The sequence below is a fragment of the Euleptes europaea genome, chromosome 2 (assembly GCF_029931775.1).
Source record: "Euleptes europaea isolate rEulEur1 chromosome 2, rEulEur1.hap1, whole genome shotgun sequence".
In the NCBI taxonomy this organism is placed as follows: Eukaryota; Metazoa; Chordata; class Lepidosauria; order Squamata; family Sphaerodactylidae; genus Euleptes; species Euleptes europaea.
Window position 1 is genome coordinate 18,625,034 of NC_079313.1, and position 27,253 is coordinate 18,652,286.

General features: G+C 44.7%; 1 protein-coding gene across 1 annotated transcript in view; it reads right to left on the reverse strand.

Annotated features, from left to right (window-relative positions):
* The window catches only part of RXRG (retinoid X receptor gamma), a 54,992-nt gene that overhangs the window by 11,299 nt on the left and 16,440 nt on the right, over nt 1-27,253 (reverse strand). Inside the window, exons 2-6 of the mRNA XM_056844299.1 lie at nt 16,498-16,781; nt 11,193-11,337; nt 9,375-9,554; nt 6,786-6,952; nt 1,973-2,102 (exon numbers count right to left, since the gene is read on the reverse strand). Coding sequence (XP_056700277.1) covers nt 1,973-2,102; nt 6,786-6,952; nt 9,375-9,554; nt 11,193-11,337; nt 16,498-16,781 — 906 coding nt within the window. The remainder of the gene's footprint in view (nt 1-1,972; nt 2,103-6,785; nt 6,953-9,374; nt 9,555-11,192; nt 11,338-16,497; nt 16,782-27,253) is intronic.

Genomic DNA, 27,253 nt, shown 5'->3' on the forward strand with positions numbered 1-27,253 from the left:
ACCTCACCTGTTTGCCAAGACTTTTCAAAAATAATGGACAGAGGTTCCGAAATTACATCTGCAAGTTCTTTGAGTACCCTTGGGTGCAATTCATCTGGCCCAGAGGATTTTGTTGCATTTAAAGAAACCATTTAAAGGTGTTTGTGCACTATCCCAATGCCAATTCTAGGCTGCACTATCCCAATGCCAATTCTAGGCTGCAAATCCCTTCCCTCATCACATGTTCTGTTTATGCCATGTTGAGCACCACTTCCTTCATCTTGTCCTTGTTCTTACTCCTACTCTGTACATAGGAAAAGGACCCTTTTTTGTTGCGTTTAGCATCTCTCGCTAGCTTAAGTTCATACTGAGCTTTAGCTTTCCTAACACTCTCCCTACAAGCACTAGTTATTTGTTTATATTCCTCTTTGGTAATAAGGCCCTCCTTCCACTTCCTAAATAAGTCTTTTTTATTTCTCAACACTTTAAAAAGCTCCTTCTCAGTCATCCATTAACCAGAAGACAAGTGCATGCAAAGGAACCAGTGCAATTAGCCCTGCCCATGTGAAGTCAGATTTTCAAACACTACATCAGCAGCATCACCTGGTGTCACAGATAAATGCCCCCCATACAGCTGTTATAACCTATGAAGGGTGCTGTGCATTCTGCTTAAAGGGGCAAAAAAACCAGAAGCTTTGCAGGGGGGGATGGAGGTCCACTACTGGGTTTTACGTGTCTGTTCGATACTTCCATTTTCCCTTCTTCCCAGAAGGTGCAACCTGACAGGTTGGATCCAGGGTTTGACCATGGTTTGGATCCAGCCAGATTTCTCTCTCAATCTGACCTAATTCCCCTCCTTACTGCAGCCCTTGTTCTACATGCCTTTTTTGTCCCTGCAGATCCCATGATTCCCAGCATGGACTTTTTTTTTTTTTGCGAGGGGGGGACCTGGTTGGATCCAACCCAGTGGCTCTGCCAGTACCATTTTATCTAGGCAAACTTCCTTGGCATTCCACTCAGGACATCTGCAAAAGGCCTGTAGATCATAGCCTGAAATATTCTGTATTTTCCCCTCCTTCTCCCCCATTTTTTAACATATATTCTGATGAAGAGTTCTGGAGAAGTCAAAAGCTTGCAGCCTGTTTTGAGTTGTTTTGATTAGTCCAATTGAAATACATTGTTGGGGGGGGGGGTTGGATTTTGCCTTGGACCAGTGTGGATACTAATACAATACGGACAATACTGGAAGAATGGGCAGTTCAGTATGGCAGTTGTGCCTTTCCCCACACTATACAGCATCCCACCTGGCTTTCCCACTGAACATACTTTTGACAGCTAATCCTGTCTCCCTACCTTCAGGACTCATGAAGCATGCATTTGCAAATACCAACTTGCCCCCACCTGTTGTTCATACATCAGAATCCTAGGGGTTTTCAGGCAAGAGATAAACAGAGGTGGTTTGCCATTGCTTGCCTCTGCACAGCAAACCCTGACATCCTTGGTGGTCTCTCAGCCAAATACTAACCAGGGCTGACCCTGCTTAGCTTCCAAGATCTGATGAGATAAGATTAGCCTGGGCCATCCAAGTCAGGACAATTTAACATTACTTGACCCGAATAGTCAGATTTCGCCTTCATTTTCTACCTTCCCTCACCCCCAGGAAATTCGATATTCTTCCTGCAGTTCCTGTTCAATAGCAAATGTAGTTTGTACTTCTCCTTTGTATAAATGTTTAACATTGATTTATTTGGATGGATGCTGTGCAGTTCCTTGCTCCAGGACAGGCAATCTAGACCATCTCTGAAATAAATTGGACCAGAGGGCAGGAACCTCTTATAAATTTCACTGTTGCCTTCTGTACAAATTGGTAGAAGGTATGCTCCCATTTTCTCCCTTCTGCAATAGTGGTTGGACTAAGCTGAGGATTCCTTGAGGCTTTGCTTTCTTTCTCTCTGCCTCTCTGCCTTCAAGCAATAAGGGACAAGAGCTGTACCTGCACGGAGAAGGATAACTTGGTCTTCCAGTGTCAGGTCGGAGAAGTGGGGGATCCGCTTGGCCCATTCCACCAAGGTGAAGAGCTGCTTGTCAGCGGCGTGGCATATGTTAGTGACAGGATCGTTGGTCTAAGAAAGGAATGGGATTTTCGTCTCAGTCCAACCAGTAACCACTCAGACTTCGTTCCCAGGGAATTTACATGCAGCGCCCCCCTTAAAATCACTGGAGATCTAAAGAAAGGATCTTCACACGGGCTTTTTCAGAGACACTTTTGACATCCAACTGCTAGTGTCTCACAGAACAGGTAAAACTGAACCACACAGAAGAGCATTTTCATAGCAGCCTGTTCTTTACATGCACACAGCTTTATTTTAAACCTGTGAAAAGGCACTATCTCCTGGACAGGATGCTATTGGTAGGAGCAGTTTCTTGTGTCTAAAGGGGAAACAGCAAACAGTTACTGAATCAGACCCTTGGTCCATCAAAGTCAGTATTGTCTACTCAGACCAGCAGCAGCTCTCCGGGGTCTCAGGCAGAGGTCTTTCACATCACTTAATTGCCTAGTCCCTTTAACTGGAGATGCCAGGGATTGAACTTCAGACCTTCTGCATGCCAAGCAGGTGCTCTACCACTGAGCCACAGCCCCATCCCTGTTACTCAGTTACTCATCATTATTCCTTTCATGTGTTGATGTTGCAAGGGGCCAGACAATTAGTATAACAGAAGAGAATTGTCTGCATTGTAAACAGAAGAGGGGATCATTGGAGATTCTGCAGATATGAAGAGGGTTTTTTTTAAAGGATGTTAAAGGTATTGCATTATTCCTAACCAATGTTACTCATGGTAGTTTTTTAAAAAAATCAGAAGCAAATAACTCACAGCTCAGCTTTCTTTTTAGGAAGGAGGGAGGGATTCAGAATCAGAATAATTTATTACAGTCAAAACCCAGCAAAATTAGATGTGGGGAGGGGATTTTTGGAGGTGCCTGCAAATATGTTGAGGTGGTTTTTTTTTTAAGCTATTATGTTATTCTTATGCAGAACTGCATTACCCATGCACCTCAAAATATATAAAAAACTAAAACAGGGTGGGCAGAGAATCCACAGTGTATAGTGAGGCTCCAATGCACATCCAGTGTGAAAGGGAAACCACTGTTAAAAATGGAGAGAAAACAGATTGTCCTCGGCTATCTGGAATCTCCATTGCAAGAGTGATTTCACACAGATTCGCACCAGCAACCAGACTACCATGGAAAATCATCCTGGGTGGACTGAGGAAGATGGCGTCTTGAGCGGATATCTCGGTGTGCATTTCTGGCTCTACTGTTTATTTTGCATTTTTAAGATAAATATTTCTTCTGAGCATTGTGCCTTGACAAGGCACTGCTGGTGTGTATTTTAAATTCTTTGGAAGAACTATGGCACCAGATGAACATCTGGTTCAAACAAGTTTAAGAAAATGCTGAAGGTTGGACTCTGAAGGCTACACAATAACATCTAAGCAGGTGAAGATGGATGAGCTATATTATTAGAAGAGGAGCGAGAATGTAAGTGGAGTCTCTCCTATTAGGGCTGTCAATTCGGTTCGGCCCGAACTGAAAATCAGCCGAATTTCCCCTGATTCGGTGGTTTTTAGTTCGGGAGGAGCCGAACTCAAAACTGACGGGCAACCGGGGGGGCCGAATTCAGCAAGTTCGGGAGTTCGCGAATAAATTCGGCAAATTCGGCCGTCAGTAAGCAGCATAACCGTCAGTAAGCAGCATTCTCCTCCCCTGGCCAATCGGTGGGCAAGCTGGGTCTTCTTCTGGCCAATCAGTCAGGATTGAGTACTGGAGGAATCAGCTGATGTGCAGCCCGGCCAGGGAGAGAGAGAGAGAGAGCGAAATCCTCGTGTGTGTGTGGGGGGGGTGCTTGTGCACATTCGCTCCTTTCTGTGGCTGCAGGGGGCGTATTTTTTGGGGTACAGACACAAAACTTTCACTGGAGCTTCAGATGAAGCTTCTTAAGGTACCCCCCAAGTTTTGTAAACATTGGGTCAGGGGGTCCCGGGATATGGGCTCCCCCCTTTTTCTTTCCATGGCTGCAGGGGGCGTATTTTTGGGGGTACAGATCCCAAACTTTGAGCGGAGTTTCAGACCAGTGTTCTTAAGATACCCCCAAGTTTTGTAAACATTGGGTCAGGGGGTCTCGAGATATGGGCTCTCCCCCTTTTCCCTCCCCCCTTTTTCCATTTATGTGGCTGCAGGGGGCGCTTTTTTGGGGATATAGCCCCCAAACTTTTAGCATAGCTACAGTGAATTATTCTTAAGATACTACCCAAGTTTTGTAAAGATGGGTTCAGTGGGGGCAGAAATATCGCCTCCCCCCCTTTTCTCTTTACATGGCTGCAAGGGGCACATTTTTGGGGGTGCAGATCCCAAACTTTGAGCGGAGTTTCAGACCAGTGTTCTTAAGATACCCCCCAAGTTTTGTGAACATTGGGTCAGGGGGTCCCGAGATACGGGCTTTCCCCTTTCCCCTTTCCCCTTTTCCCTATTGGGATGAATGGATCCGATCCTGTGCATCTTCTCCAGAGCAAAACGTTCTGTGCCTAATTGGAATCATCTTGGATTATTTACAAATCCTCTCTTCAGCCCCTCTTGATGGAATAGAAGACAGCCACAGTAAGACCCCTTTGGGGGCTTTAATCTATAATTTTTCTCCTGTGTATATGTGTGTGTGTGGGGGGGGGAAGCAGAGTCTGTGTGTGTGTGGGGAGGGAGCAGTTTCTGTGGGTGGGGGGGAAGCCAAAGGGGGCTTTCGTCGGTTCTGCCTGGGGTGTGTGTTCCCCCTCGAGTCTCTCGCTCCCTGGTTTGAGGGGGGAGGTTTCAGTTGTGTGTTGCAAAGGTGTTGTTTAACAAGGTTGTGTTTGCAGTTGTTTTGCTAATTTCTCAGCTGTTGTTGGGGCTGGGAGCTTTGAGCATGGGCGGCAAGCTCTGCTGAGAGATGCACATTAAGGGTGGGGGACCCCTTTCAGGGCCCATATCTCAGCCCCCCCTGACCCAATCTTTACAAAACTTGGGGAGTCTTTCAGTAAACGTCCTTTGAAGCTCTGCCAAAAGTTTGGGACCTCTAACCCCAAAAATGCCCCCCCCAGAGCCGCGGAAAGGCGCAATTGTGTTTTTAATGGCTTTATTCAGCCGAATTTTTTTCCGAACTTTGAATTCCCGCCGAATTGAACGGATCCGAAGTGGGGGAGTTCGGACTTCGGCACGTACCGAACCCACAAGGGCCAAATTCGGCCGAATCCGAACTGTACCGAATTTTTTTTTTTTGACAGCCCTATCTCCTATATCTATATTTACAATTTAAAGACTTACCTCCCTGGAGGAACCTCCCACATTTCAATCTTTGGCTGACTGCAGGTTTGCTCAGAACATACCCTTCGAAAAGCTGCTTAAGAAGGTAAGTTCTTTTTCTGATCCTCTAGCACAGTGGTTGCCAACCTTTTTTCACTTGCGTACCCCTTGGCAGCCCATTTCCATAAATTGTACCCCTCATATTACCAGGAGCCCTTTGGTGCAGAGTGGTAAGCTGCAGTACTGCAGTCAAAAGCTCTGCTCATGACATGAGTTTGATCCCAACAGAAGTCTGTTTCAGGTAGCCGGCTCAAGGTTGACTCAGCCTTCCATCCTTCCGAGGTTGGTAAAATGCATGCCCAGCTTGCTGGGGGTAAAGGGTAAGATGACTGGGGAAGGCAATGGCAAACCACCCTGTAAACATAGCTTGCCTAGTAAACGTCGGCATGTAATGTCACTTCATGGGTCAGTAATGACCCTTTACCTTTGTACCTTTACCATATTACCAAAATGTTTGTAATTTATTTGCTGTTATTTCAAATGCCCTTTCCTGCCATTATTCAATTTTTTTTAGTGCCCCTAAGTGTTCTGGTTTTTACCCCTGGGGGTATGGGTGCCCCAGGTTGGGAACCACTGCTCTAACAGATAACCATAATGATTCTAATTAACAAAAAATGCAAGACAACCCCTTCGGCCTCTTGGTAAATCAATAAGAAACATAAGAACATAAGAAAAGCCCTGCTGGATCAGACCAAGGCCCATCAAGTCCAGCAGTCTGTTCAAACAGTGGCCAACCAGGTGCCTCTAGGAAGCCCCCAAACAAGACGACTGCAGCAGCACCGTCCTGCCTGTGTTCCACAGCACCTAAGATAACAGGCATGCTCCTCTGATCCTGGAGAGAATAGGTATGCATCATGACTAGTATCCATTTTAACTAGTAGCCATGAATGCCCCTTTCCTCCATGAACATGTCCACTCCCCTCTTAAAGCCTTCCAAGTTGGCAGCCATCACCACATCCTGGGGCAGGGAGTTCCACAATTTAACTATGCGTTGTGTGAAAAAATACTTCCTTTTATCTGTTTTGAATCTCTCACCCTCCAGCTTCAGCAGATGACCCTGCGTTCTAGTATTATGGGAGAGGGAGAAAAACTTCTCCCTGTCCACTCTTTCCAAACCATGCACAATTTTATAGACCTCTACCATGTCTCCCCTCAGCCACCTTCTTTCCAAGCTAAACAGCCCTAAGCGTTTTAACCGCTCCTCATAGGGCAGTTGCTCTAGTCCCCTAATCATTTTGGCTGCTCTTTTCTGCACCTTCTCAAGATCCTTTTTTAGGTGTGATGACCAGAACTGTACACAGTATTCCAAGTGTGGTCTCACCATAGAATTGTAATGTCTGCTGACTGCTCCCCACCCCCCAAGTCACAGGTGAGTTCAGTAAAACATGAAGTCCCATCCCAAACAGCCACCTACCGAGTTGTCATCACTTGTGCCACTGTGAGGTTCGGTTTTGGGCTCCACAGCCATTTCAGCTTCCAAAATCCTCTCCACAGGCATGTCTTCATTGCTGCCACTGCTGCTGGTCGATTCCGCTTCGTTGTCACTCCTCTCCCTGCTCCTCTGCCTCTCCTCTTGAACCGCTGGAAGAAGGGGGGAAATGAACAATGTTTTGCCCCAGGACTGATATTTACAGTACACCACCTCTGTGAAGAAAACTCCTCCATATTCTTCCCTCCTCATCTAGCTGAGATCCCTTATTCCAGGGATCCCCAAAATGGCGCCTGATTAGGTGTTTCTTGGCACTAGGGTTGCCAACCTCCAGGTACGAGCTGGAGAGCTCCTGTTATTACAACTGATCTCCAGCTGACAGAGATCAGATCACCTGGAGAAAATGGCCGCTTTGGCAATTGGACTCCATGGCATTGAAGTCCCTCCCCTCCTAAACCCACCCTCCTCAGGCTCCACTCCAAAAATCTCCAGGCATTTCCCAACCCGGAGCTGGCAACCCTACTTGGCACCCACTTGCGTATTCTTGAGCACTTCTTCCTCAAAGCAAAGAAGCAATCCTGGAATCCTTCAGAAGAGCCCAGGAGGAATATCCTTTTAGCAACAGGGGCTTCCCTTTTGGAGGATTCTCGGCTTGGAACCTCCTACATTTTCCTGGAGCCTCCCCATGTTTTTTGAATGGATTGAGCCTCCATGGAAGCCATTTTGTTGTGGCTCTCACTCCCTCTTCTTAAAATTCCCAATGTGTCCACAGATTCAACAAGGTTGGGGGGGGGCTGCCTCTTCCCCCAATATTCCAGGTTTCAGCCCTGGAGTCTCTTGTGTCTGGAAAAGACTCCTCCTTCTCAGTCTTCAATAGGTTTTTTGGCAAAGGTTCTCCTTTGCCAAAGTTATGTAACTTGAGCAAATATACATCATCTGGCTTATTTAGCATAAAAGTATTCTTATGTGCTATTATGGAAGGCGATGAGAAACTATCCATGTCATTGAAGTCAACTGGGAATTCCTCAGACAACTGGGAATTCCTCAGCTCCCCACCCTGCCCCTGAGATTGAAACACCTTCTACCCTCATGCTTTCAAGCATATCTTCACAGTCATGAAGGCTAGAAAACTTGCTTTTCTTTTTAAACAGAAAGCTAAGATCCTCACTCTATGCCTTTTTCCTTTGCTTCTACAGAATATAGCACATGCACAGCTCCAAATATAGTCATGGGTTTTTTACGATTTTGGCTTGGTGTTGATGTCATTTGGGCAGTCATATCTACATATAAAAAGAAGACATTTCACCTGAATTTTCTCTTATTTGTGGGATCTGAGGAAGGGAGCTTAACCTAGAGAAACTGCATAGAATTGTATAGATAGGCCCTGAGGCTGGGGGGTTTCCTGCAACCTGGGCGCTAAAAGCTAGATTCAGCACTACAAAACCCCAAGAGAATGCAGCTTTCTCATGCAAGGCAGGCTAGGGGTCTACTCAACAATCCCACCACCAAGTGCAGCAAAATTTCAGTGGATCTCCACAGAAATTCCATTCAGAATAGATTTGGGGGCTTCTCGGGTCCAAACTAGATAGTACGTGTGACACAGGTCAGGACACAAGTACCCATCCTAACTCACTGTCACATTGCAGAACTGTGCATCTTACCTTAAAAGTGCTCTTTTGGTCTGCTGTACTCGGAAGCACTGCAAAAAAGGGGCAAGAGGAGTTTCCCGCTTCCCTGCTGTGCCATTTTTGTCAGCAGAAACAGCTGCAGGGGTTAGGGTTAGCCCCTTTCCCTCAAACTGGCCCCCCTGTGGCTATTTCCACTGGCAAAAAGGGAATCTGGAAGCCCTTCCTCCTTCTTGCATCGCTCTGGCACCCAGGGAAGCCATGCAGCACTTTTAAGGTAAGCTGCATAGTTCTTAAGTCAGGATGGGCACCCGTGTCCCAGCTCATGACACATGTAAAATCTAATTTGGACCTCAGTCAGAAGCTGGGAAAGAACTCAGCAGCAACATTAGCTTAAACCAACTCTAATCAATAGCTGTCCTGAGGCTTCTATGTTTCTTTTCTCGCCCATTCTAAAAGCATCTGTTCTTATGGAGAGAAAGATACGGCAATATCACCACCAACCCTTTTTCAGCCCAATTCTTTGGGTTCATCCTGGATGTTCAAGGGAATCCTAAATAGGTGACTTTTAAAAGAAGAAGAACAACAACATTAAAAGAAAACAGCATCTATTGTAAGCTGCTAAAGCACTTTGAGAAAAGTACTTTGTGCCACAAGAACTTTGCTTGGAATGAGAGTTTTAGTTCTACAGCTTGCATTTTCCTCCCTCCTGCCAAAAGTGAAACTCAACAATCATATTGCCAGTGTGGAAGGGAACAGGATGACTGTTTTTGTCAGTATTCCTCAGTCCCAAGAACCACAGGTGAACTCGCTCCCAACCAGCATGAGATCTGTTCATTCACTGCAGGGCTATATCGAAAAGGGCAGGGATTCCGTGACTGTTTTTACCTAGACAATTCTGACAGATACAACCAAGGATGGATGTAGGTACCTCCTCCCAGAGACGTACCTTCTCTCTTCATGCCCATCACTAAGCATTTCTGATAGCGACAATACTGGCAGCGATTCCGCTGACGCTTGTCAATCAGGCATTCTTTGTTGTCACGGCAAGTGTAGATAAGGTCCTTCCTGATGGTCCGCTTGAAAAAACCTTTGCATCCTTCACAGCTGTACACCCCATAATGCTTTCCTAATAACAAGACAGCAGCATATATGAATGAGCATCTGGTTTGGAGACTAGAGCAAACAGGAATTGGGGTAGGGGTGACCTCTTTGTATTGAGAAACCCTCGGTTCAGAATCTGGCAATGCCAGATTTTTCAAGGTTGTAGAATCAAGAAACCAGCTTCGTTTAACATATATTAAAAACCAAGACCAAGACTGGAAGCATACAACTAGCCCAGGAAAAGGACCCCACCTCTCCCTGCCATGCCCTCCCCATAAAGGGAGTGCTGACTGTCGGTGGCGATTGCAGGCAACATGTCCAGCGTCCGGAGCCATCCTGGATGAGGTGAGGGAAGCATTGTTGCTATTTCAAATGCTATGCTAGCCATATCTCTACCCTAGCTCTCCAAATGCTTGGGATGGCTTTCAACATTGATAGCAACCAAATAAAAATAGGAAACAGGTGATTTTTTAAATATAAGTTCCCAACGCAGCCCTATAACTGTAGCAACTGGAACCCTCAAACTGTTGGTTCTCAAACCCCGAGTTTCAATAAAAAAAATAGTGTAATATTGTACCTGAAGGGCGGCCTAGTCTGATATGAACCTACCTGATCACTTCAGTCATCTTCAGAGGCCCAGTTTCAGGTGTCCCTCCCAACTGAGGCTAGATGGGTGGCCACCTGAGAAAAGCCCTTTTCAGTTGTCGCACCAAAACCCTCTCCAAGGAGGGTCATCTGTCTCCCTTATCATTATCTTCTGCCAGCAAGTGAAGACTTTTTTGTTTTGTTTGGTACTCCCTCACTAATTCTTATTAGTCCTCCTCCCTGTTTGTGTATTTTTATGTGTTTATATGCTTCATTTAATTGTTTCATATATATATATAAAGGTAAAGGTCCCCTGTGCAAGCACATTCCTGACCCATGGGGTGATGTCACACCCCGACGTTTCCTAGGCCAACTTTGTTTACGGGGTGGTTTGCCAGTGCCTTCCCCAGTCATCTCCCCTTTACCCCCAGCAAGCTAGGTGCTCATTTTACTGACCTTGGAAGGATGGAAGGCTGAGTCAACCTTGAGCAGGCTACCTGAAACCAACTTCCGTCAGGATCAAACTCAGGTCGTGAGCAGAGCTTTTGACTGCAGTACTGCAGCTTAACACTCTGCGCCACGAAGCTCCTTCATATATACATACATACATACATACATACATACATACATACATACATACGTATGTGGAACACTGTTAAATGTAAGGAAATGTCTCTAGATGGTTGATTAGATTAAGACAGAGAGCTTGAGAGAACACTATCTTCTTCAATTCAATTTTTGGGTGGTCCTGTTTCAGGACTAGCTAATATAAAAGTTGCCAATAGCATATTATGTTGATGGGAAAGATTTGCGAAACTGTTAGGGATCCACAGAGCATTGGAAGAAGACTGCGCTTCAATGGAACCATGCTTATTAACAGGAGCAGTGGTTGAGGAATGCTTCAAAAACTGTGTGTGGAAAAGGAATAAGGTATGGCTAAGGAAAGGGATGTGGAAGGAATAAGGTACACCACAAGCATGATAAAGATGGGAAACTCTTCATGACATTGCTTCTTAAGATAGCATTTGTGTTCTTAAAGATTCTGTTTGGAGCCAACAGTCAAAGTTGGGTTTGGTACCTGATGACCTGTCCCCACAAATTGCACAGATGTGCTTGGTCAGGGATCCAGGGCTTGTTGATGCATAACACATGGCTCCTGTCCCTTGTATGTTTGGCAGAGGTTTCACATCTTCAGAGTTGCTGATGGTGTTCATGACGTTGAGCTAAAGATAGAAATGGGAGAAGAACAGGGTGAACACGGCAGGATGTTACAACATTTAGTATAGAGTACAAGGCTCCCATCCTGCAGATATTCAGTATTTTTATTTATTCATTTGTTTATAACCACTTTTCTGCCCAATAAGGACCCAAGGAACTTAAAAACTACGGGAGAAAGGAACAGGAGAAGGGTGGAAAGACTTCTGAATGCAAAAAATGTTCATCTTCACTGCTAGCTGATCTTCCACTCAGCTCTAGATTAGGACCCTTTGGCTAAGAGCCAAAGGTCAGCCTAAGGGTCATAACTGGCACAGAGGAGATACAAACTCAATTGAGTCCTACTCAACTTTGGCCGGTCACTCATTTGTCACTCACTGAAATTTGATCACTCCATGTTGACTTTGAGCTTCATTTACTGCCCCAGTTCTCGCCATACTCTGAAGCACATTCACTTTAGAACGGGGCTGCTAAGCCCTGGTGGGGGCAGGGGATCCCCCGGTCCCCAGCTCCTGTTGCCCACCACCGCTCCGAGGGCAGTGGGAGAAAACTTTAGAAAACCGGTAGCATTGCATGCAGTGCTGCATCAGTTCCAGTAAAAACCCGGAAGTGACATAGGGTAGCTCTAGGAAACACCGGAAGCTCTATGGTAAAACCATAGAGTTTCTGGTGATTCCGAGAATTACCCTATGTCACTTCCAGGTTTTTACCGGATCTGATGTAATGCCACAGTCAGCATCATGGGCCCCCACCCATTTACCTGCCCACAAGCCTCCCATTGGTTGCCAGGCACTGCAGTAAGGGAACTCAATTATGTCTCCTTAAATATCTTTGAAGTTTGGCTCCTGCACTTTAAGCTCAGATGTATTCTATCTGGGACAAACCCAAATCCATTAGTAGACTGTCTGCAAATCTCCAAAGACCAGCTGCCTCATCCCATTAAGCAGGAAAGCAAGTGAAGTGTACACCTTAGAGCCACCCAACACGACAGCCTGGCACTGAAGGGTCATTTTGCAATACATTCTGCGGCTGGACAATGACAGACCAAAGGTGTAGAGAATTTTCTTCCTGGTGCACAGCAGAACATCTGCGACAACCATGCAATACCCCAACTCACAACAATATTATTTAGACCAAAACACATGCTGCTTTGTGAGGCTAAAATGTGGAAGGAACCACATAAACTCCCCTGAGCTCCTTGGAAGAGGAGGAGGATAACAAATTGATAGACTGAACAAAATACACCTGTGTGTTTATCAGTGCTGGATTTAGATGAAGAGAGACCCTAGGCTTTTCCACTTGTGAGGCCCCTCCCGATCCCCCACTCTCGCGGCTAGAGGAAGATGGACGGGTGTTTTAAACAAAATTCAATGAAGTCAAGGATGATGACAGGTGTTGAAGAAGAAGAAGAGTTGGTTTTTATATGCCGACTTTCTCTACCAATTATGGAAGAATCAAACCAGCTTACAATCCCTTCCCTTCCCCACATCAGACACCCTGTAAGGTAGGTCGGGCTGAGAGAGTGTGACTTGCCCAAGGTCACCCAGCTGGCTTCGTGTGTAGGGGCGGGGAAACAAATCCAGTTCACCAGATTAGCCTCTGCCACTCAGATTAGAGTCCACCACTCCAAACCACTGATATTAACCACTACACCACGCTGGCTTTAAAACTCCACAATTCACAATTCCTCCTCTAAAGGACATAAACTGTTATTATTAAATACCGTAGTGATTGGGGGGAAAGCATAAATACTAAAATTCATGCTGTAAAAAACTTCTGCAATAACCAAATTTTGTAAACATTTTGCGGAATAAGCAGGAATTTTTAGGAAAATGAAATTGTAAGTTTACTGTTACATGCTTTAAAGTACATACATTATTTTAAAATACATATTAAAAAATAAAGAAAGTACAATAGTCAAATACGCTAAGACTAAAAAAGTTTTTTTCTAGCCTTTCTCATAGCAAAACCATCCAAAAGTTCATCAAAATTTGTTTGTCTATGTTTGTCACTTTCTATGGACAGAATGCTCAGTGCAGACAAAGAACAATTCTGAAGGGTTGTTTAGAGACTACAGTGCGTTATGACAGCATGTGTGAAAAAGGCCTATGACAGTGTCAAAAATATTATGCACCTTGGCCGGAGGTGGGGGGGGGCCTAGATTTTGAGGCCCTAGGCTTTAGCCTGCCAAGCCTATAGGTAAATATGGCACTGGTGTTAATGGAGTTAAAGGAAACAATTGGGGTGTGTGGGACAGCTTTGATACTTTGATGGGATCCCACTTCGGTGAATGCTCCAGATTTGCAGTTGGTGGAGGGGGAAAAAGTCTGCTGTGAAATGTGGAAAAAAAAACTTTACGGGGTGGAATTATATACTGCAAGCGCCTCCCCTGGTAAGGAAAAGAGGCTGGACATATGGGTGGGAGTGTTTATCTATTAATGTATGTATTTAGAATATTTCTATGCTGCCACTTCAGAGTCCTGCTCAAGGCAGCTTACAATTAAAAACCACAATCTTAAAACACAAGCCGTTGGACATAAGCAGCAGACAAACTATCCATAAAACAGATGCAGACCAGTAAAGAAGCTGGTAAGATAAAACCCCTAATGAAAAGCCTGGGTACGAAGATACATTTTAGCCTGGCACCCAAAAGAACATAAGGTAGGTGCCAGGTGAGCCTCAAGGGGGAGGGCATTCCAAAGGCAAGGTGCCACAGCAGAAAATACCCTACGTCTTTACTTTACTTTTATTATTGTTACGGTCTTTGATCAGTAAAATGCATTGTCAAAGGCTTTCATGGTCAGAGTTCATTGGTTCTTGTAGGTTATCCGGGCTGTGTAACCATGGTCTTGGTAGTTTCTTTCCTGACGTTTCGCCAGCAGCTGTGGCAGGCATCTTCAGAGGAGTAACACTCAGTGTTACTCCTCTGAAGATGCCTGCCACAGCTGCTGGCGAAACGTCAGGAAAGAAAATACCAAGACCACGGTTACACAGCCCGGATAACCTACAAGAACCAGTAAAATGCATATTCGCATATATAAAACATTCAAGTGGAGAAGAAAACAATTTTCGATAGGGCAACACCAGAAGACTAATTCATTATGATAGTAAGACCGTTTTACCACTTGTATAATTCCAATAACAATGGAGTCTACAGATAAACCTATAAAAGCTAAAATAAAAATAAAATACAGAAAAATATAAATATAAAATTTGAGATTTAAATTCATTTATCATTTTTCCCATTGTACTTAACGGCGAACTTTATATACAAAAGTTCAGAACTTAGCAACATTACTTGTGACCTGTGAATTTTCATCAGAGAGGAATTTTTCGAGTTGAGTTTTTTCAGAACAACCTGAGATTTTCTTTAGTAGAGGGTAAATAAGCCCTACGTCGAGTCGCCAACCACTTCTCTTCTAAAGGCAGGGTTCTGAGAGCAGGGATTGAGAGGCAGATCTTAATTGACAGGCTGGATGGCATGGGAGAAGACAGTTCTAGTTGGGTAGACTACGGTCATCAACTGTAGGATTATACTCTGTGAGACCCTTAGGTGTTTAGATGAGTTGGTTCATCCAGGCTGCAGTTCAATCAGTGGTAGGATGTTGGTTTGGCAGGAGAAGAGGGTTAATGTGAAAAACGGTTCCTTTGCAAGTGTCTGAGGAAGGGGGTGTAAATCTTTTTGCTGCTTACTGCACCAAGAGTGGTCAAAGATGCCCAAGGAGGCTAGTGCTTGGTATCCTGCCCTTGAAACACCACCAACCAATCATGAAGGAGCTGATGACCCATCAAGGCTTAAAGCGGTCTGGGATAGCAGCCGGGTCTTTTGCAACGGAGGCAGGGGAAGGGGCAAAGGTTGAGAAACCAACCTTTGTGGATGCAAACCAAGAGGTGAATGATCAACTGAGAAAGGAGAGGTATACATGAAGCAATTAAATAAATAAATTCTGCAGCTTTTTCTTTTCTTTCTTTTTCTTTCTTTTCGCTGAAAAAAGTAGAAGATTTTTTTTGCGGAGAGGACAGGCAGTTTGTGACCTGTGCAGGAATGGAGGACAATATCACATGGAAACAAAAAGAAATGTTTACGAGTCAGGCTGCAATGGGGAAAGCCCTCCATGTGGAATCAGCTCCGGTTTCACAAATTAAGCATCATTAAAATAAATCATAGCTCCACATCTTTTCCATTGTGACTGCTGTTATTAACTAATCGCATCATAAGTCTAAAGTCCTGCATCCAATAGGGAGCATCAATAGGGAACATTTCTGAATCTTGGATGGAACCAGAAAGTCAACAACTCAACAAAACGAAATTTACAAAAATGTAATCCATTAAAAAAGGGAACTCAGGTCATTTATGCACGGTCGCTTTACCCTCCTTGATTCCCTGTTTCAGCCAGGATCAAATTTTTCAGTATGCACGTTACCTCATTCCTTGGAAGTTCAACGCAAAATGAACCTGTCTTTTCCCATTCCTCTTCTGGCCCGAATTAAACTGTTCATCCTGGCTCATTCCAGAGTCACAGAGCATGCCTACTCTATTCTCGGGTTGAACTTCGCCCCACCCTTTTCCAAATCCCTCTTCAAGGCAGCAACCAGATAGCCAAATGGGGGAAGCACAGAAGATTGGCTTCTCTCACAGCCAATCATGAAGCAGTGTGTAAAGAGGCAGGGATTCAAGTGCTTCCTGCTTCCTTGGAGCTCTTTCTGAGCAAAAGAAAGGCTTTTTTAAAAACGAGGCTTGGATTTCTCCCCCCTCCCCTTCTTTCAGATTGCTCTGTTTTTTGTTTTTTAAATGCTTTTTTATTGGGTCAGGGGGGGGAAGGAAATCTTCTCTCAGGGTGAGTACTGCATGTCAGCCAATTACAGAGCAGCATTTAAAGGGGTGGGATTTGAACTTGGGAGACTGCTTTTCTGTATTCATGCCTCCATTAGCACACAGTTTCGTCCCTAATCATTCCAGCCAATGCATACAGTTTCCCCCAACCCGGGTTACTTTGATCCTGGCTGAAACAGGGAATAAAGGAGGTTAAAGCGACCATGCATAAATGACCTCAGACATTGTTCAGAATGATGCCGACCTGTGAACACAAAGCAGCTGGTCATGAAATATTACCAACAAATCAACTTACTATATTGACCCTTCATGAAGGATATGAACTCGTACCTACCTGAGGGCTAGAATGGGCAGTAAAATGTATGCCTGGGGGCGAAGACAGAGGAACTGACTGTGATCCAACAGAAGATGTGATGACTCTGTACGGAGACCCCAAGGTATGGCCAGACCCTATTGAGTTCATTGGGGAGGAGAGTGCTATTGAGTTCATTGGGGAGGAGAGTGACCTTGAAGCATTGAGGGGCGCCTCAAGGGAGGTGGGATGACCATCTATGGAGTGCCCTGTGGGAGGGGCTGGTGCCAGATTTGCAGGAGCCGAATTGGTGTGAACCGGAGAATCTGAAAGGAAAGAAGGAAAGTGACTAAGCAGAGCAGAAACAAGCACCAGAATTCTTGGTTTTATGTGCTCACTAATTCCCTCAATAATACAAATCCCAGGGGTGGCACTGAAAGATTTTGCTTCCATGGGCTGAGAAAGCGTATTAAATTTTAGGGTGCCTTTGGTTTATTTGCAAATATGCAAGCAGAGCATACTGGAAGCAAGCAGGCAGCACAACCACTAGTCCTGCATTAAGTTGCCCAATGAGCAACAGGCAAACCCAATGCCTTCCAACTCTGACTAACATTCTGGGATCTTCCCTGTTTTTACTCAGTGCAGCCACTGAGGCAGCAGTTTGAAGACAGGTGGTCATGAAATATCTATAACAGATCATCTTACGATTCTGGCCAGTCAAGATGCTTCTGAACTCCCACTGTGTACTTTTTCTCTTGAAAATAGGCCACCAATGTAGTTTTTACAGTTGTGGGGCTAGGGAAAAGATGCAGAGACTTGGGTCTTTTAAGCATGGTTGTTTCCCTCGCTGTCATCCCTCTGTCGACTTTGGGTCTTTGTGTTGATTATGCATGTCATTTCCGACTGTCGGAGGTCGCCTCACTCTCCCCCTGCCTTTCCCCACATTTTGCCCGCGTTTTCAGGGACCTGTCATCTCGAATTTGAAAAACACGGGCAAAAGGTAGGGAAAGGTAGGGGGAGAGCGAGGCGCCCTCTGACGGTCGGAAACGGCATGCATAATCAACACAAAAACCCAAAGCTGGTGGAGGGGTGAACGCAAGTGAAACAGCCATCCTTGGGTAGTGTATTGTCTTAAAGAAGTATTTTAAAAAAGAATCATGAAATTGTACGTAACATGGAGGGGTTTTTTTAAGTTAGTGGGGCAGAACTATTTCTGGCAACCAAACTCAGAAGAACATAAGAGACCTGTGAATTTGTGTTTTTGTGCAATAATTTGTCTGTGCCAATTACAACTTCATTGTGTCACACATTTGGAACTTTTGTTAAATCTTGTGCTAACTTTTGTTACACTGGTCAAAGACTGCAATAAATTTTATATGTGCGCATATACCGTTTCAATATCTTGCACACGTACAGGATATTGCAAGAAATGTACAAGATTTCACACATACAGTTGATCTTGACCATCCTGCCTCCCTTCACCCCTGTAACTCTTCCCACCAAGAGCACATAGCCCTGTCTGTTCCTGAGCCTCTTCTTCCAGTGGTTTTCCAAACTCCTGAGCAATCAAGCCAATGACACATCCCATTTGAAATATACATTTGCAGCCGGTAACCTCAGTTCCAGCAACTGCAAGCTAAATTTACCTCAAGTTCTGTTTGTTCGTTCGACTGCACTGATGTGAACCATCACTAGAGAGGCTTCTCCTGCTCCTTGAACCTTTTCTGATCAGGCACTCGGTTGACCCTCCCACACCCCAATCCCTTAGAGGTTCCTCCTAGGTTTAAATAAATATGAGCTGCAATAAGCAGAGATATCACAGCACAGAGTTTCTTGGAGATGCCGGTGTGTCCTCTGAATTAGTATGGAATAGCTTGCCCATATGGAAACTGTTCTGCAGTTATGGCTCCCCCTCAAAGTCCCAGCCTGTGTTGCCCTATCTCAGTATTTTTACATCTTTCACATATAGGGTTGCCAAGTGCCAGGTGGTGGTGGGCAAGCCCCCGCCAATCCACCTGGCTGCCTGCTGACCAACTGAGGGTCGGCGGGCAATGTGTGCACACGTGCCTGCCCGAGGCACCACGACACTTCCGATTGTAAACCGGAAGCGCTGCATCGCAAGGGGCTGTTTTCCACTCAAACTGAGTTTGAGTGGTAAAGGGCCCGTTGCGATGCAGCACTTCCGGGTGTAAATGCATTGCAAGGGGCCTTTTACCACTCAAACTCCCAGAGGAAAACGGCCTCTTGCAATGCGTTTTACACCCGGAAGTGCCGCATCGCAACAGTTAAGGAACAGGTAAAGGAACAGGTAAAGGAAGGCCCTGTTGCAATGCAGCACTTCCGGATGTAAACCGGAAGTGTTGTGATTGCGGCTGCGTACTTGCGTGTGCGCAATCTCACAACCACCAGAAAAACCTCCTACCGGAGCAGAGGCGGGACCTGGTAAGCCTATCCACAGACCACCATTGCAAATAGACATAAAACTTCATTGTCTACCCTTCAGCTCAAGGACCAGCTGCCACACAGAAGCCACATCTAAAACATCCACTCCTTGTGGCACAGTGGTTCACTGAGATGACTGAGACACTGCTTTTCTTACAGAACTAAAAAATGGGCATAGAAGACCCCCAATATTTCAAATATTTATAACTGACACTCTTAGCTACACTGTAGTTGTCAAGATGACTTACATGAAAATGCTACCACAGAGGGGTTTTTTTTTGGGGGGGGGGGTTTTGCTGTCAAGTCACAGTTGACTTATGGCGACCCCATAGGGTTTTCGATTGATGAAAAATAAAGCAATCACAACACAACACAAGCCTTTATTGGCATATAAAAAGGAAGAACATACATTTGGATAAAACCGAGTACAAATAACTAAAATTGGATAAAACCCTCCCAAATCAGTCATTAAGGAAAGCTACACACCATTCATGATACCTGATTGCTAGCTGTATAAACAAAGCAATCATAAAATTAATACACTGATATTTAAGTTGGGGGGAAATGAAAGCATGTGGCAGAAAATAAATATTAAAATAATATCTTAAGAAAGATTAATGTAACAGTAATCAGGGCAGAATTAAAACTGGGTAATTCAATGGAGAAGTCACACACACACACACACACACACACACACTGTGTTACACTACATGTGATGAATTATCAAATACAGTGGGAAAAACCAGTTCATTTTATTAACCTAGGCCAAAACCTTAAGAGTGGCAGGTGGCTTTGGCAATTGGGACTCTTTGGCATTGAAGTCCTTCCCCTCCCCAAACCCCACCTTCATCCTGCTCTGCCCCAAAAACCTCCTGCTGGTGGCGAAGAGGGACCTGCCAAACCTAGAAAATGGTGGTGGGATGGTGGGTGGCTCAGTACCCAAGGAACTGAGAGGAGCTAAATGATTTCAGTCAAACTATCAAGATTTCTTAGAGGGTACTGGTGGTGGTTCAAATATCCTTATCTCAGTGTTAGTCCCACAGAAACACTGGATAGGGTCCCCCCTAGGGTTGCCAGGTCCCTCTTCACTACCACCGGGAGGTTTTTGGGGTGGAGCCTGAGGAGGGCGGGGTTTGGGGAGGGGACTTCAGTGCCATAGAGTCCAATTGCCAAAATGGCCATTTTCTCCAGGTGATCTTATCTCTGTTGGCTGGAGATCAGTTGTAATAGCAGGAGATCTCCAGCTATTACCTGGAGGTTGGCAACTCCCTTTAAAAAACCAACAATTGGTTTGCCAAAAAAACATACCATTCCCATTTCCCCAAACAGTATTTATTTGCTTGGCTTGCTGGTGAAGAGCACCCTGGCCCGGCACTGCAGAGGTGAGATTCCTTAGTAGAAAGGTCAGCGCTTGCTATCCACAATCCCATTGTCTCTGCGTTTGCAAGGGAGGCTGCTTTTCCTCTTTCCCCTTGCTCCTTGCTATTTATTGAGCACATTGTTTCCAGTGACAGTTTTTGTTATTGTACCTGAAGTCCCAGTCAAATCTGATCCAAGGGGAAGATGCCCCATAAAAGATAAGGAAAGGTCAGCTTTCTGAATAACATTGAAGGCATTTGTCGGAGTCAAAGAAGGCTGGATTCTCTTGCGATCAACCCATTTCAGATTTAATTCGGTGCAAGGAGGGGGAAAAGGTCCTTGTCCGTCTTTCTTTGGATCTGTTCTCCCAGCAGACTCATAAAGCAAAGTCAAGACATTCCAGTCTCTAGCCTATGAAGCGGGTCGTGCTGTTGAAGTGATAGGCTCTTAGAAAGGACCACTCCCTGAGAAGTGATATGTTATCTTATTCAGCCAGTCACTCACTAAGCAGGACTCAACGACTTTAAGAGCAAGTCTTTTTATTGAAATACTAACAGTAAAAATGTGTAAATGCAAGTTACAAAGTCTTTACACTTTGTTACAATGTATGCAGTGACAATGTATTTTACAATGTATTCAATAAAGCAAGCAAGTCTTACATACCATTCAGTTTGAAAATCCAACTTCAAATTATAACAGTCAAATAAGTCTGATTTAGCATAAAGTATCTAAGTCACATTCTAGAATAATAATTAAGACCATACATACCGGCACCTTTCTTCAAGACACTCTGATTGAGGTCTGAAATTCTAGTCGTACTGTGCCTGTATTTATACTGTTTCATACTCCTTAAAAATGCTGACTCAGAGCAAAGCTAGTTGAGAAGTCCTCCTCAATTGAGTTGAGGAATCTTTTTTCTTAGGTTGAGGAATCCTTTTTCTAGGACTGTAAGTCCTTCACCCATGCCTTATATGGACTCCCTTCCCTTTTAGTCCATTTTACTAAACTATAAACAATCAGTTTTATACTCAATTTTAACATCATTCTCATCTCCAGCATAATACGCATTCATTACATTCATTTGTGAAGCAGTAATATTATAGTTACATGTTTAAACCAAAAAACACAATTATATGCTTACATTGCATTAATTAGCATTGGCAAGCCTTGTGGCTTGGAAGGTGGAGAACCTATAATGTCATTGGAAGGGTGAAAAGACTTATAATGGCATCGGAAGGGTTGAAAGACATGTAATGCTATTAAAAGGGTGGAAAGACATGTAATGCCATTAAAAAGGGTAGAAAAACAGTTTATGGCATTGGACATGCAAGAAGACTGTTTATAGCCAATAAGATATGAAGAGGGCTTTTGCTCCTTCATTAAAAAAGGTGATGAAGCTCTTCACTAAAATGCTAGTAAAGCTCTTCACAGTTGATATAGGCTAAAGGAACATTTCTCCTGCCATCTGTCAGTGTATTTCAGAAACATAAGCTTAATGAAACCAGAGGCTTCAGTACCTTCATTTTAAAAGTAAATACACATTCAATTATATAACTGTGTAGCTGTTTGTATGTGTAGCTTTTAGTTTTATAGTGAATAATTCTGCATATGTACAACAAAATACCATGGCTTATGTGCTGTAATATGTCTGTAACACCTGTTTTTAACAATTTGGTCTGGTGTACAAAACCACATAAAGGCCATTCTCATGGGTCCGCGGTGGCCATTTATGCATGGCTGCTTCCTCGCGGTAACCCTACCGACTGCTTTGGGGCTTTGCCTTGATCATGCGTGCATTTTCTGACCATTAGAGGTCGCCTTGCTCTCCCCACACATTTCCATGCATTTTGCCCACATTTCCTGGATTTGCGTTTAGCCGGCATCGAGGAAACCCAGGCAAAGCGTGCGGAAACGCACGGGAAGAGCGAGGTGACTTCTGATGGTCAGAAAATGCATGCATAATTAAGGCAAAGCCCCAAAGTAGTTGGCAGGGTGACCGTGAGGAAACAGCCTTGGATAAATGGCCTGTGACAGCTGCCTAACACTGTTGAGCCATTTGTGTGCAATGTGGATTCAGTGACCCCCCAAAAAAACTCCCTTATTAGTCCCTCTTCTCAGAGTCTGTCATAGTGAGCTGAAAGGGTTACGAGACATTGATATCCTAGAACTGCAAATTTCATTGATTGCAATGAATGCTGATTAATTTCCAAGATGGAGGTTTTGATAGCGTAGTGGCAAAAATAGGGGCTGGAACATAGAGACCCAGAGACCTAAATTCGAGAAAAACAGTTTATTACAGTTGTAGACTCAACTAGGGCTGTCAAAAAAAAAAAAATTCGGTACAGTTCGGATTCGGCCGAATTTGGCCCTTGTGGGTTCGGTACGTGCCGAAGTCCGAACTCCCCCACTTCGGATTCGTTCAATTCGGCGGGAATTCAAAGTTCGGAAAAAAAATTTGGCCGAATAAAGCCATTAAAAACACAATCGCGCCTTTCCGCGGCTCTGGGGGTGGGGCATTTTTGGGCTTAGAGGTCCCAAACTTTCAGCAGAGCTTCAAAGGACGTATATTGAAAGACTCCCCAAGTTTTGTAAAGATTGGGTCATGGGAGGCTGAGATATGGGCCCTGAAAAGGGTCCCCCCACCCTTAATGTGCATCTCTCAGCAGAGCTTGCCGCCCACGCACAAAGCTCCCAGCCCCCACAAACAGCTGATGAGAGCAAGGGTGGGGCAGGTGCTAAGAACTTTGCAAAGCAACACAACTGAAAAGCAACACAAGCATTCAATGCAACACCTTTGCAACAGTGCAAAGCAACACCTGACACCTGGGAGTTTGCATACCATGGAAAGGGACAGAGGCAGCTAGCTATGCATAATGAGCAGGAGGGGGTGGAATTTCTCCTTTTGCATTGGACTTGGGACCAGGCAGATGCATTCTTTAAGTCACCATTTGAAAACCAGTTTTGAGCAAGCATCAAAATAACCTAACTGATCTTATGAATGAGGAAAAACCTGAAGAATAAAAATGAAGACCCCCTCAAACCAGGGAGAGAGAGACTGGAGGGGGAACACACACCCTAGGCAGAACCGGCAAAAGCGCCCTTTGGCTTCCCCCCCACCCACAGAAACTGCTCCCTCCCCACACACACAGACTCTGCTTTCCCCCACACACACACACAGAAAAGAAAAATTATAGATTAAAGCCCCCAAAGGGGTCTTACTGTGGCTGTCTTCTGTTCCAGCAGGAGGGGCTGGGAGGCTGGGCAATCCAATATGATTCCATTTGTATCCAATATAAGATCCATATGTATGCATCTCTCGAGGGTGATCCATTCATCCCAATAGGGAAAAGGGGAAAGCCCATATCTCGGGGGGCCCTGACCCAATGCTTACAAAACTTGAGTGGTCTCTTAAAAAGCCTTGTCTGAAGCTCCGCTGAAAGTTTGGGGTCGGCACACCCAAAAATGCGCCCCCTGCAGCCACGAAAAGAGAAAAGGGGGGGAGCCGATATTTCAGCCCCCACTGAACCCATCTTTACAAAACTTGGGTGGTCTCTTAAGAGGGATTGTCTGAAGCTATGATAAAAGTTTGGGGGCTGCACCCCCAAAAAAGCGCCCCCTGCAGCCACGAAAATGGAAAAGGGGGGAGAGGAAAAAGGGGTGGAGCCCATATCTCGGGACCCCCTGACCCAATGTTTACAAAACTTGGGGGGTATCTTAAGAAGCCTTGTCTGATGCTCCGCTGAAAGTTTGGGGTCGGCACACCCAAAAATGCGCCCTCTGCAGCCATGGAAAGAAAAAGGGGGGAGCCCATATCTCGGGACCCCCTGACCCAATGTTTACAAAACTTGGGTGGTCCCTTAAGAAAACTTGTCTGAATAGCCCCTGAAAGTTTGGGGTCTGTACCCCAAAAAATGCGCCCCCTGCAGCCACGGAAAGGAGCGAATGTGCACAAGCACCCCCTCACACACACATGAGGATTTCCCTCTCTCTATCTCTTTCCCCGGCCGGCCGCACATCAGCTGATTCCTCCAGTACTCAATCCTGACTGATTGGCCAGAAGAAGACCCAGCTTGGCCACTGATTGGCCGGGGGAGGAGAATGCTGCTTACTGAAGGTTATGCTGCTTACTGACGGCCCCGAATTGGCCGAATTTATTCCCGAACTCCCGAACTCGCTGAATTCGGCCCCCCCGGTTGCCCGCCAGTTTTGAGTTCGGTTCCTCCCGAACTAAAAACCGCCGAATCAAGGGAAATTCGGCTGATTTTCAGTTCGGGCCGAACCGAATTGACAGCCCTAGACTCAACCCTGCTTTTGGGTAAGCATAAAAAGAGCTGAGCGGTTTCCAAAAACAACAGGTGTAGTTTTTATCCACTATCAGTGCATTCATTATTAATTATTCATAATGCATTATCTATTCATTCTACAATTCTATGTTTCATTGGTCATATAACATATACCTTGGGTTTATTTAACTTTCTACTTGTTTCTTATTGGTTATATTTACAGCAATATCATTGGTTACAAAAAGTTCTATTTGGAGCCATCATTTCCATATTGGTTAACGTTATTCAACATTTCTACTAATTTCTAATTGGTTCTTTTATAATATAATCCAAACAATATCATTGGATAAAAACAGTTCTGTTTGGAGCCTTCATTTGCATGAGGGTCAGCGTTTGTCTATCATTAATCATTATTTTTTTCCAAGGAGGCTCCCATGCTCTGGCTCTTTTCAATTACTTCACTGCATCTAATTAACGCTCTTTCCTCTACCATACCTGCCTACTTCACCCATCCCGTGTATTTTGCGTACAAACACTACTCATCCCCCTCCCTTTGCTTTCATGAACTTAGTTAGAACTTTTCCAGTTTTACTGCCACCTCAATAGTTTGAAGCAATCAACAGTCTACTGTTAACTTGCCTCTCCCATTAAACCCTCCATCTAAAGCCACTTCTTTAGGGTTGCCAACTAGGCTTGGGAAATTCTTGGTAATTTGCGGGCAGGGCCTGGGGAGGGCAGGGTTTGGGGAGGGAGGTATAATGCCATAGAGTCCAATCGCCAAAGCAGCCATTTTATCCAGGGGAACTAATCTCTGTCGTCTGGAGATCGGTTATAACTCCTGGAGATTTTCAGGCCCTGCCTTGGGGCTAGCAACAGCTCCAGGACCTATTTTTGAGCAGTGGCATCTTCTGATGGGACTAGACACAGGGCTTTGTCGTATACTGCCCCAGTTTTGTGGAATTACTTCTCTAGAGATCTTGCTGAACTTAGAAATCTGGTTAACCCCCTCCCTTCAGAATTCTTATTTACCCATTCAATAGGTACTTGCTGGAGATCTCCATGATTACAACTGATCTCCAGACGACAGAGATCAGTTCCCCTGGCTTTGGCAATTGGACTCTGTGGCATTGAAGTCCCTCCCCTCTCCAAACCCCACCCTCCTCAGGCTCCACCACCAAAATCTCCAGGTATGTCCCAGTCCAGAGCTGGCAACCCTACCATTAAAATACTTTCAAAATGCCACCACAGATCTTCCACTAGTTTGTCCAGTTTTGCCCTAACTGGCCATAATCATGGAAGGAAACTGTGTGATGCAGGGTGACATTCCTCTGTGTTAGTTGTGTGAATATAGTTCAGTGACGGAGCATCTGCTTGGCATGCAGTTTCAAACCCCAGCAACTCCATTTTAAAGGATATCAGGTTGTCGAGGATGTGAAAGACCTCAGCCTGTTACCCTGGACAGCCACTACCAGTCAGAGGTCGTTTATGCATGGGTACTTTCACTCACATTCGCCCCCAGTCTGTCTTGGTTGTTCCTTGGAGTTATGCATGAGTTTTCCGTCCATTAGAGATGACCTCATTGCCAGCCCTCACAAATCCTGGGACGTCCTGTCCCTCTATTAACCCGATTCTTCCATCTCCTCTGAGCTCAGAAGCTTGGGGGAGGGACATTTCTCTCACAGAAAGAACTACAACCAATTATAAAGCAGCATGTCAAGAGGCAGGGACTCAATGCTTCCTGGGAGTTCTTTCTGAGCAGAAGAAAGCATTTGAGAAAAAAGGCTTGGTTTCCCCCCCCCCCCCCATTCCTTTTAGGGAGCTCTGCTTTCTTTTTGTTTTTTAAAATGCTTTTTTATGTAGCACTTGCGTTTCTGCGGCTGGGGTGGGGGCTTTTCTCTCAAAGAAATGTCAATTACAAAGCGGCATTTCAAGGGGCAGGAACTCAAAAGCTTCTTGTTTTGAGCTTGGAGACTGCTGGGGCATAGCTTCGCAAGAAGAAAGTATGGATCCAGCGAGCAAGGAACCTCAGGTAAAACTCCCATGCATAAGCAACCAGAGTGGACAATACTAACTTAGATAAGACCTGTGCTGTGGTATTACTCAGTATAAGGCAAATTTATGTGTTCATTGCAAAAAAGTTCTCATAGTCAAAGATAAGCCCTCTTAATTATCATGTAGCCACCTCTCAGTTCCCCCTTTGAATCTGATCAAAGTAGGGTTTTTTGTTTTTGTTTTTAAGTTTTTTTATTTTAGATAATGTTTCAACACAATACAAAACACAAAAAATATACAATACACATAGCATAACATAAAAACTTAACGTTCCGTTTCTTAGACATTATTTTGTAAATGAAGTGGGACTACTATCTATCAGACTTCAGTTATTCTAAAACAAAAAAATAGCTATACAAAATCAGGTTATATGTATGGTTGTTAAGTAAGCCCGCTAGTTTTAGGTCTATTATACCATATAGTTCTCATAATAATTATGCTATAAAAGTAGGGGGGGTTGGATCTGGTTTAAAGGGGAAATCCCTGGGAAAGCTATGAAATATGCTCAGAATTAGCAGGACGTTGTGTGGGTGTTCCCCTTAAATATGGGGGCTTCCTGCTCCCTTCCAGTGGGGAAAAATCCCAGTGTGCCAGCAGTCTGAGTTGTCTTATAAAAGAGTGCATGGCTGCCTCAAGCAGTTTCACGTAAAGTGATTTTTATT